A 12,689-nucleotide genomic window follows, 5' to 3' on the forward strand; every position below is an offset into this window, starting at 1 on the left:
AATGGCATGGAATACACAAATCAAAGTGCAGGTGCAAAAAATGTGGAGGAGGAAGAAAACACAGTTATAAAAGACATCTCTAAAAGTGAAGACTTGTGGATAAGAAATCCAATTTATTATAAGATTGATATTCTGTCTTATTTGGGAATTTATAGGGGTACACACGATAATCTTTCCTTCCATTCTTTTTCAAACAACTACCACATGGGATGTCTGTTGGTGAAAGAATGGTGGAACTTGGAATCTGAATCCACCTATCCAACACTTTAACCAGTATTTCACATTATTGTCACAAGATAGAATGTATTATAAAGGAATAAAATAATCTGCTTACTACTTGAAACCCTACAACTATGTTTTATGTTAATTCACCTGGGACATAGACAAAGTCAAACAAAACACATGTGAGTTTTCAAATTGTACATGAATAAATATGTGCATTAATATATATAGAACTAAAGTATTGCATGTGTATTTTTGCATTTAGGGGGAAATAGAATAGAATAGAATTTTATTGGCCAAGTGTGACTGGACATACAAGAAATTTGTCTTGGTGCATATGCTCTTAGTGTACATAAAAGAAAAGATACGTTCGTCAAGAATAATAAGGTACAACACTTAATGATAGTCATAGGGTACAAATAAGCAATCAAATCATATTAGGAAACAGTCAATATAAATTGTAAAGATACAAGCAATAAAGTTACAGTTATACAGTCATTAGTGGAAGGAGATGGGTGATAGGAATGATGAGAAGATTAATAGTAGTGCAGACCTAGTAAATAGTTTGATAGTGTTAAGGGAATTATTTGTTTAGCAGTGATGGCGTTCTGGAAAAAGCTGTTCTTGTGTCTAGTTGTTCCGATGTGCAGTGCTCTATAGCGTCGTTTTGAGGGTAGGAGTTGAGACAGTTTATGTCCAGGATGTGAGGGGGTCTGTAAATATTTTCACAGCCCTCTTTTTGACTCGTGCAGTATACAGGTCCTCAATGGAAGGCAGGTTGGTAGCAATTGTTTTTTCTGCAGTTCTAATTATCCTCTGAAGTCTGTGTCTGTCTTATTGGGTTGCAGAACCAAACCAGACAGTTATAGAAGTGCAGATGACATGATTATTATGATGATTATGACATGAATATGATTATTGCTAAGAAATAATGTCAGTTCAAAAATCTAAAATATGTGGTATCATGCAGAATGAAGAAAACTTGGTAAAACAAATTAGAAATCAAACCCAGGCGCATATAAAGAGATTGTATAATGTGTTGATAGAAATAGATTCTGAAAGGGATTTAGTAAAGGATTGTATGATAAAATGGGCACAAAATATTCAGGAACCAATATTTTTGGAAACTTGGGAAAAAAATTGGGTTAGAAATGTTAAGTTTACGCAAGCACAAAACTTAAGGGAAAATTTTTATAAAATGTTTTATAGGTGGCATTTAGACCCTAAGAAATTATCATGTATGTATCCAGATATGCAAGCGAAATGTTGGAGATGTAATTGTGATGATGCTACATATTTTCATATTTGGTGGACTTGTAAGAAGATTAAGGCTTTTTGGATAAGGATCTGGTGGATTATACAAAATGTTTTGAAAAAGAAGATAAAGTTCCTACCGCAATTTTTTTTACTGGGAATTATTACGGACTGTACAGTAACCGAGACTAAGCTGATTTTAAACTTAATAACAGCGGCAAGACTATTGATAGGACAATACTGGAAGAAAAAAGAGTTACCTACAATAGAAGAATGGATATTGAAAGTTACTAATTTGGCTGAGATGGCCAAAATCTCAGCCTTTTTGAAAGATACTACACAAGAAAAATATCTAACTGAATGGAAAAAATGGATTGAATATATGCAAAATAGATATCAGATTAAGAGATATCATATTTTTTTTTTAAGTCGATTTTTATACCACCCTTCTCCCGAAGGACTCAGGGCGGTGTATATAAAAATCCACAATATACACTTTAAAACAAGACTAAAACAAAACATATTACAAGATGGCCAAAATTTAAAACAGTTTAAAACCCTAAAATATAAATAGCCCCAGTTAAAATTTAGTAAAATTTCTAAGCCAGTCCCGCTTGAATAAATAGGTGCGTTTTCAGCTCACGGCGAAAAGTCCGAAGATCAGGCACTTGATGTAAACCAGGGGGAAGTTCGTTCCAAAGCGTAGGAGCTCCAACAGAGAAGGCCCTACCCCTGGGGGCCGCCAGCCGACATTGTTTGGTGGACGGCACCCTGAGAAGGCCCTCTCTGTGTGAGCGTACGGGTCGGTGGGAGCCATAGGGTAACAGCAGGCGGTCCCGTAAGTAGCCGGGCCCTAAGCCATGGAGCGCTTTAAAGGTGGTAACCAAAATCTTAAAGCGCACCCGAAAGACCACAGGAAGCCAGTGCAAACTGCGCAGGAGTGGTGTTATTGCCTTTGAATGATTAGGATGTATTTATCTTTGATTTGTATGGGGGAAGTTAGGATTTGAGAAGAAGGGGAGGATTATAATTTGTGTTAGGGAAAATTTAGCGTATGATTGTTTTTTGTTTTTTTTTAACTATACCTTGTGTTTGCTCGGGGAAGTCGGGGGGGGAGGGAGGAGGGTGGTTTTGGAGGGACGGGGAAGGGGATGAAAAGGGGGGTGAAAATTTTTGTAAAAACTTTTTCAATTAAAAAAAATCTAAAATATGTAGGTGGTCTGTAAATATGCTATTAGATAAATATGTTATTATTTGATGTAATATACACTATAATTCCTTGTTTCCCCCAAAATAAGACATCCTCTGATAATAAGCCCAATCGGGCTTTTGAGCCATGGCAATAAGGCCAAGCACTTATTTCAGGGTTCAAAAAAATATAAGACAAGGTCTTATTTTTGGGGAAACACAGTAGCTACATCAAGTGGCTATCAATCATGTTAACTACTCTCTAAAATCATGTTAAATACAAACTCCTAGAGTTTGATTTACAAATAAGATGTTTATTTGCAAGTTGGCTTTTTGTCAAAATTATCACTGGAGGGGAAAGGCAAATGAAAAAAATAGTTCCTCTGAGCAGCTGTGAAGGAGGATTTCTGAATTCACAGATGACCTGTTTTGTTTTTTTTTAATTTGCATTTATATCCCGCCCTTCTCCGAAGACTCAGGGCGGCTTACACTATGTCAGTTGAAGAAGTCCAGTTACAGGTTCTTCATGTTTTCCACATTGGAGGGCTTAATCATCATGAAGTGATCAAAGATATTTTTTTTTCCAAAGTAGCAGCAACCTGAGAGCAGACATCCCTTCCATAATGTTGGAGAAAGGTGAAAAGCTGAGCCCAGGTACCAATCCAGTATGGGGAGTTTTGGAAGAAAAACTGCAAATAATCCTGTCACTCTTATTGAATGGCATGGATCCCACAGATATATTGCTGCTTTATGTTTCCATTGTAATTGAGGAATTGGGGGAAAGGGAAGATAATAAAATATCACAATTCAAATTGGCATACTACAAAACCACTGCTGTACTTTCAAATACATCATTTTTATGGCATGAATGAAAACTGAATAAAAGTGATTGTTATAGACTTGTGTGATTTAATATTAACATGAAGAGAACAAGGTAAAAACTCCAAACCAAAACTGGCAAACATATCAGCAGATACAGGATTACCAGGATTTTCATGAAATATTTTATTAGCAGGTTAAAAAAATGTAAAGAGCTATCCACAGTGAGGGTGAAAGCAGTGATAACTTGTTATATATAGGAGTGTCAAAACATCACAAATTTGTTGTTGTTATGAGGAATTTCATTGATATAGGATACCTTCAAAGGATTTCTACTTGGTTGCATTGGAAGCCTTTCAGAATGGTTTTCAAGAAACTGGGAGAATTTCTAACTTGGTTAGAACTAAGTCCATCAAGTTTTATGGTTGACAGAATTAAGCTTTTGGTAGAACAGCCATACTTGATAGAGAGTAAGTTGGGACAGTTGAAGAAGTGTTCAAGAAATCTTGAAAATACCTCTGATAAGTGGAATGAAATGAAAATGGACAAACTTTATTCCACTAATATTACGGCATTTTCCCTTCATATTTGAATATGTCCTAGCCCCTGAGCCACCGCGTCCCTCATATTTGATAGCATACACCTAATAATGCTTTTGAGGTGGATACTTTACTGATGATTGTCCAACTACCTGTTGCTAAGATTGTCTAACTGCCTACTATTGAATATTTTGGACAGGAGGAGTCTGAGGTATCTTGACTATAATAGACCTAAAAGATGAATGTTGGAATCGGAATTAGTTTCAGTCATCTTCCATTATGTGAAGATTTTTAACATGGTGAAAGATTAATGATGTAATAGTCACCTTGACTCAGGCGTATTCTGTTATATTCAGCCTGTTATCTTCAGCTGTACCGAAAGCCTGAAGATAAGATCTGGTGAATTATTAGCATCTTGTAGCTAGAAGACTGCTAAAATGATTTTGAATTTCAAGGCTCAAAGACTGCACCATCATACAAATCAGCTTGCAACTGAAACAGAGACTTTCAGAAGGAGAGCTGAATTCTTGGTCCTAGCCTTGCCATAATGCAACAATACTGAAGAAGGTGGTCAGTATAGCAAAGAGGCATTTTAGACATAATTATCTCAAAAATCAGACCCGGTGGAAAACTATGCCATTTCTCTGATACAATGGCAATAATAAGAATTTTTGGGCAAAGGATCTCTGAAAACATTGCATTTGCTGAAAGAGAGGACAGTGATCTTAGTGGAAAAGGCTATACAGACTGGAACTCTGGATTTCAATAAAGGTGAACTGGAGATGCTGTGAATATGCTAATCGTACCACATATAGCAAATGAAATACAGATTTAAGTGAAGAAATTAACTGACTAACCTTTCAAAAGTTGTTGCCACCTCCATATTCAGTTTTTGGGTTCTACTATCATATTTGGAAGCTACCATGAGTACATGCTTAAAAGAAAATGTACATATGCATAGATAAATATGCCCTAAAGGAATATTTGGTGAAGAATAATGCTTGACTTTGATTAAAAGTACAGCCTCTGTCACTTAAGGTTTTTACTATATAGGGAAAATAATTTATTGTTTTATAGCAGCTAGAAACCGACAGCCACATTCTGTGAGAATTAAACAGTACAAGTTCCTATTTTATTCATTCAAAGACTTAAAACTTATCTGTCTTTTTTTCCACAATTAGCATAAAATTTGGAAAGGAAATAAGGGAAGCTATACAAATGCTGCTGAGATATTAAAAAATAACTCTTCTTGTGTTTTATTCTCACATATGATCTTATTTACAATATCAACTTTGCCCGTTTTATAAAATGAGCCACAAAATTCAGGGAGGTCAAGTGTGTTGAACCTAACATTAATAATTCCATATGATACTTTTCTTTATTGACCTTAGGGAAAAACTATTTATTTGTAAATGATCCAGGTATGTGCACCTGAAGTTTAAATCAAACAGTCTGTGAAAGGCTTAAATTATGGACCACAATTTCAAAAACAGCCACTACCATTATGATACAAACAGCTGGGTATGGCTATTTTCATCCAATCTTGATGTTTTCTGGGTATTTGACTGGAAAAAGATGGATAAGCTGATCCTTGGAATGGTAAATCTTGACATATTTTCTTTCTCTTGTATGAAATGGCCCTTTCATCTGATTTCTAACCAACAGGTCCACTGCAAATTTAGTATCACATTTAAAGTAATATTAAAAATGACACTGATAATCACACTTTGGATTTAGAATTTATAAATGTGAAATAATAAGAAAGAATTCATTAGTTTAAGTGGCTATATTAATCAAAAATGGGTTATATTTATTCTTATAAAAATTGTATAAATATAAGATTCTTTTCCTGTTAGGCAAAAGCAACTGCAAGCTATGATGCTTGTCTGATACTGGTTAATATAGTGGATCAGCAGAGCTTCTAAAGTATAATTGTAGATCTCATTGCTCTAAATCGTTCTCTTTACTATTTTAATAATACTTCATCTGTTTTCTCAATGGAAAGGGATAGTATAGAAAGAAGTCTGTTTGCCAATGTTGCGAGAGAATGAAGGGTAAAGAATGCCAGAAGATACAAGTGAATGTTGTCTTCAGTGAGGGATGTGGTTTGACAAAGGATGTGGAAGAATTAAGCTGACAACTGAAGAAAAGATACTGAGGAGAAATACTTATTTATTAATAAAAAAATAAAATGAAAATTATAGAATAGGAAATATTTTAGCCTAACACAGAAGTTTAAATCCTGTTTTCACCTTTTCTTCATTTGTTTTCCTTGATTCAAGTTACATAAAAATAAGTAATATATAAACAATGCAGCAAACCAAAACATAAAAACACACAATAAAATGATAATCTAACTTCAGTAGGAACAGTACCACTGTTCCTGCCACTGTTACAAGTAAAGGAAGGTGTAAGTGATCGTAGCATTGGTAGGAATAGGAGAATATGTTCTGAAGTGTTTAGTAAGTTTATACAAGATCATTGTTTTTATGTATAGACTCTGCACTGCAATTCAAAATGCATTTCTGTGTTATCTTTGGCAAATGTTCGTAATCACATTTTAATACTCACTTTGAAAGTTAGATCATGCGTAAGAGGAGAGGTATTGAAGTACTCAAAAATGGAAACTTGGAAATCTGAAAGTTTAAGACCTAAAAAATAAATAAATAAATAAATAAATATAAATGAATGCATAAATAAATAAACAAACAAACAAACAACAGTAATAAATCTGCAATCATATGTTGGCTAAATTTTTACCTGCATCTGATCGGTATTTTTCCTCCAGTTTCTTTTTAAAACCTTCAACTTCTTCCAAGAGTTCCTGATTTCTTGCTTCAGATTCCTTTAGTTTGCTAAATAACAAAATGGAAATGCAGGGACATATGAAACATAAGTTAACCACCACATATTTTACTGCCTCTGTTCTTTGTTGAATAGCTCTTTCAACCCTCTTAAATTTAGTTATTTTTCATTTTCATAATAGAGGTAAGTGTTATTCATGGTTATAATTCATGAGTGTGATATACTGCTTCCAATACTAAAGACAGTTATACCAATTAAATTAAATACCAGTTGCTGAGTACTATCAGAAAGAAACAAATGCCTAGAAGAGATCAGCATAAAAAAACCTTTAATGCATGTTAAAATACATCATTACACAGGACCCAGCCCTTTCAAAAATTACCTTTCAAAGGACAGGTTGGCATCTTTCACTTTCCTTAATTCTTCTTGGACTAGCTGTTTGGCACGTATTTCAGCATCAAGAGCAGACTGTAATTCCAGCCTTGCTGACATATCCAGCTTCTGACTACGTCTCACTTTCCAGAGTGGATCCTGTTACATAAAGCAATTGTTATTTCCTCTACATTATTAAAAACATTTTAAACATTAATAACATTTAAATATTAATGCTATTCAAAAATTTCACTTGAACTTACAACTATTAATGAGTGCATGTTTGATTTGAAAAATCCTATATAATTGGGGGAAAATGACAGAATAACTCTTTATAGGTACTCCTTGTTCATTTAGTGACTGTTCAAAGTTACAACAGCATTGAAAAAAGTGACTTATGACCATTTTTCACAGTCACAACCTTTGAGGCATTCCCCACAATCATGTGAACAGAGACTTGGTAACTGGTTCATACTTGCTGTGTCCCAAGGTCATGTGATCACCTTTTGCAACCTTCTGACAAGCAAAGTCAATGGGGAAGCCAGGCTCATTTAACAAGCAGGTTACTAAGTTATCAACTGCAGTGACTCACTTAACAACTGTGGTAAGAAATGTCATAAAATGGGACAAAACTCACTTAACAAACATCTCACTTAGCAACAGAAATGTTGGGCTCAGCTGTGGTCATAAGTGAAGGGCTACCTGTATTTCTCAATCAGTTCCTATTGATTTCAGATAAATTTACATTCTTATTAGATACACATAAATGCAATCTGAAAAGAAAAAGAAAGAGCAATGCCAGCAACACTTAACCAGGATGTTGTATTATGGACCACTGTTAAACTTGCAGGTCTCAGGAGTACCACTCTTTCCTTGGCGCGTAATAGGTGAAATATTTTCTTTCCCAATATATTGAAAGGAGGTGGAAAAGAGCAGAGGGAACATCAGATGAAACCACCTCCTGTCCTATGAAACGTTGCCACGTCTATATCCTTTTTCTTTGGGTTGTATATCCTCTCCAATTTCTCCTTTCTTGTAGCATTAAATAATGTTATTATTGTCTATTCTTCCTCTAAATGTTATAATCTAGTCATTCTTCCCAAAATGATTTCAAAATAGGTAGTACTTAAAACAAAAACTAAAGGAAAGGAAATAAAAGCTGCCCATAGAAGTACTACAACCTTATTTAAATAGCTATTTAATTCTTAAGGATTAAAGGATTAAATCAAATGTGATTAGTTTCAGTCTTGATTTAGAACAATGAACCAGGGATGGCGGAAAATATAAAAGGATTCATATTGAGGGAGTAACTTTGTCTCAAAGAAGGATGTAAAAAATAGTAAAAAAAGACATAAAAATCCAAATTGGGCAAGTGTTTCTAATCTGGAAAATAGGGTTAGTAAAAGGAGGTATAATGAAATTTAGAAAATATGTATAATAGTGAGATAGCAGATGAAGTTTTTTTTTCTTCATCTCTCATAATAGAACTCAGATCTCATTCAATGAAAACTCACTAGCAGATAATTTTTAATAGATAAAGTATAAATCCTTCATTTGATGCATAATTCATTTGTAGAAATCATTGGCTGAAGATGTGAACACATAGATCATGGAATTGTCACTCAGTGAGTACATAGGGTAACTCTACATATAGAAGCAGCATACCGAATAAAAATGACAGACTGGGAGCAACAAGAGTAGAAAACGATTTAATTCATATTCTACTTGTGGACGTCTTAAGCTATCTGCCCAAGTTAGTGAGTTAAACAGATTGATGATCTGAGCCATCATGGTGTTCATATGGATCCTTAACATGGTCTCATTTCCAGTGTGTCAAGGAGTTTTAGAAACACCACAACTGAATAATAAACAACCTTTTCCTCTTTTTTTAGAGCAGCAGACTCTCACTTACAGAGGCTAGTAAAAAGTGTGAGAGGATTTTTCTCAGCCATAAGCACTATATCCATGCCATGGTATAGCTCAGAAGATGATGCAATGACTCTGTTGGGATTATGAGGGACATGTTTAATGCTGAACTCTTCACTCTCCCATGGCATCTAAGTAGGATACCAGCAGACACAGCTGGTAGTGATTGAATTGCAATTAAAACAGCAGATACTATAAAGCAGGGGTCTCCAACCTTGTCAACTTTAAGACTTGTGGACTTCAACTCCCAACTTCAATTCTGGGAGTTGAAGTCCACAAATCTTAAAGTTGACAAGGTTGGAGACTCCTGCTATAAAGCTTTCCCATTAATTAATCATGTATATTTCCATGCTCACCAGTGTTCTTGATCCCAGACTAGAGCTTTTCAAAGATTCAAGTTCTTCTGTCATCTTAGAAGCTAGTGCCTGAAGATAGCCACGTGCATCTTTTTCATCACTCACCCTAGTGTGTAAAGCACATCAGAAACATAACTTTACATAAGCGGTTACTTGAAAATGTTTCATACGCGTTCAGTCACAGTAAAACATTAGTAAAACAGTGTTCAAACTATCAAAATATGGTCTTGAATGAAAACATATCATAAATTTGAAACTAGCAGAGAGAAGACACTTTTTGTCTACCTACAATTAAACAATTTTTATCAATTCTGAAGCTCTTTCCATGTTTATAGTTTTGCTGTTTGAGTCAACATAGCAATAGCACTTAGACTTATATACCACAGTGCTTTACAACCCTATCTAAGCAGTTTACAGAATCAGCATATTGCTCCCGATAATCTGGATCCTCCTTTTACGTCCTTAGGAAGATGAAAGGCTGAGTCAAACTTGAGCCATTGTGAATTGAACTGCTAGCAGTTGGCAGAATTATCCAACGATATTGCATTCTAATCATTGTGCCACCAAGACTCTTTTATCCTTTTTCAACTTTATTTCACTTATAATATGTTTCCTCTACATACTGTTGGTTAGGAATAGAACAAATTCCAAGCTCATATTTGAAATTCCTTTCCTCATGTTTTCAGGATGAGGAAGTCTCATTTATAATGTGGCTCTTGAAATATGACCCCTTTAAATCTTTTTTTTTTCCTGCTCAGTGAGGCTTTCAAAGGAAGGCCCTTTCAGTTCCTTCATAAAATTAAAATGAAACAAGACAAAAGCCAAACATTACTTAAACCAGCTACTTCAATCACAATGTTCAGGACTATGAGAAAGAAAAGTCAAGACTATTTTTACCATGTAGGCTAGCTTAGTAGCTCAAAGACAACTTCCTCCATCGATATTATGCTTTAGAACCTTATCTTTCAATTAAGAGGAATATAACCATCACTATCACCATCAACAACAACAACCATTAGCACCAGTCAATGGTATTTGTGACACATTTTTAAATGTTCAGTTGACTGAGTTTCATGTTTAATGGATAAAAGAGAAAATCATCATTATCATCATCATCAATAACACGCTAGATATCACAATTGTCGAGGGCCGAAGCGTTCACTTTATTGACATCGCTGTACCAGGAGACGCCAGAGTTGAAGAAAAAGAACTGGAAAAAACCTTAAAATATCGCGACCTGGCCATCGAAACTACACGGCTATGGATGAAACATGTAACAGTGATACCCATTGTCATCGGGAAACTTGGTACCATGTCCAAGAATTTTACAAACACATCAAGAAATTGCAGCTTCCTGCAATAACACCAGCAGAACTGCAAAAAACTGCGCTACTCAGAACATTATATATTTTAAGAAGATACTGGGTTGATATCTAGGACGCTGGCAGCAACCCATATCAACCATTAGCACAAGTCATTCGTATTTGTGACATATTTTTAAATGTTCAGTTGATGGAGTTTCATGTTTAATGAATAAAAGAGATACTACTACTAATAATAATAATAGGTCACATCTAACGTAACAGTTGACCCATATTCATAAACTTGCTTTAGCAGACAGACACAACACAGATTAGCCACTTTACTGCAGACAACAATGAAGACCCACAGGAACCGCCTTCTGCTACACAGAGAAACTGAACCTGAATATTTACATTTCTCCCCAAGAGTTTAAATTCTCGGCCTTTTCCTCCCATCTTCCAAGTCAATAATATGAGAGTTTGTGGGCTGAGAAGACTGAGACAGTAATGAAAGGAACTATAGTCATGTACAACAAAGAGAAAGAAATCTGTTGGTAGCTTATTTCAATCCAGCTGGTGAAAATACTTGGGAAAGACTCTGTCTTAACAAATTTATGAATAAAATGGTTGGAAATTTCTTTTGATGTTTCTGAAATTTCATATTTACTCGTAAAAATATTAACTTTAATATTAAAGGCACTATTTTATTTTTAACTCTGCACAAAACGGGGGGAGGGGGAAATAGGAGTATTAGGTATATTTGCTGCTTTGAGTTATTTATGAAAATATTAAAAAGAAGAAATATAATAAGGTTTTACTGCCCTTAAATATATCATCCACATTGGGGTCACCAAAGAATGTAATATTTTTTCCATTCAGGCTGACTATTAAATTTATGAAGAATATTATAGTGGGGGAATAATGAAGCTCTGTTGCAAAGGGAAAAAATTCTTCTACTATTTTGGTTACATCATCACATAATTTAAGAAAATATTTAAAGGTTCAACACTGTTTCATCTTACTTATCTGGTACCAGAGCTCTCAGATTTTTTAATATAAAAATATTGAAATAGCAAAATGAAAGAGAGCCGGTGTGAAAACTTTTCTGTTAGTATTTAGGCAATAATTAAAACTAAGATTTAGTTGCTCTCATTGTAGAGAAATTAGTCAATATGGAATTGATAAATTGCTTGTAACAGTGAGAAAAAAGAGAAGACAATATTTTAACCTATTAAACATTTGCTGTTATGTGTAATTTATGAAGTTGATCACATTCACAAAATGATACATTTCAATTATCTTCAAATTTTACTTCTGTTGAGAAGGCTCCAAGTGTTGGGTTATTTTTTTTACTGGATCCCCAAAGGGTACATACCACTGAATGATTTCTGCAATCTGAGCTTCCCAATGGGCCACAGATTCTTTCTTTCCTGCCAAATCCTGAAGCTCATCCTCTAACTGTCTGTTTTGCGATGTCAATTTATCGACAAAGGAACAAAGCTGTGACAACAGAATGTATTAATTAGTATTTTTCATAAGTGTAATTTAACGTAATTTAAAGCCCACCCATTCAAGCTAAGCGCAAGCTGCTTGCAACATGCCAGATTGGGTACCAAACAATGAAAGCCCTATAGCAGACAAAGTGCATACATATGTGATGTTTTTTCTTTAAAAAAGCGAAATAATTTATCAAAGTTCTACTTGGATATGGAAATTTCGGACAGTGCTGGCTCAATGGCCTTGAAATGGCGATGAGCACCTCTCCCTATAGTTAGCAGTGACTAGTGGAGTAAAATCTGCAGAGACTCCTTTACTTTTACCTACTTGATATAGGGATATTCTCTCTCTCTCTCTCTCTCTCTCTCTCTCTCTCTCTCTCTCTCTCACACACACACACACACACACAC

At 34.8% G+C, this 12,689-nt stretch overlaps 1 protein-coding gene across 1 annotated transcript in view; it reads right to left on the reverse strand.

The window, feature by feature from the left end:
* CDC42BPB (CDC42 binding protein kinase beta) overlaps window positions 1-12,689 on the reverse strand; it is a 109,732-nt gene that overhangs the window by 37,315 nt on the left and 59,728 nt on the right. Inside the window, exons 17-21 of the mRNA XM_058162769.1 lie at window positions 12,158-12,282; window positions 9,482-9,587; window positions 7,210-7,358; window positions 6,783-6,877; window positions 6,594-6,673 (exon numbers count right to left, since the gene is read on the reverse strand). Coding sequence (XP_058018752.1) covers window positions 6,594-6,673; window positions 6,783-6,877; window positions 7,210-7,358; window positions 9,482-9,587; window positions 12,158-12,282 — 555 coding nt within the window. The remainder of the gene's footprint in view (window positions 1-6,593; window positions 6,674-6,782; window positions 6,878-7,209; window positions 7,359-9,481; window positions 9,588-12,157; window positions 12,283-12,689) is intronic.

This window comes from Ahaetulla prasina, chromosome 1, assembly GCF_028640845.1.
Source record: "Ahaetulla prasina isolate Xishuangbanna chromosome 1, ASM2864084v1, whole genome shotgun sequence".
Taxonomy (NCBI): domain Eukaryota; kingdom Metazoa; phylum Chordata; class Lepidosauria; order Squamata; family Colubridae; genus Ahaetulla; species Ahaetulla prasina.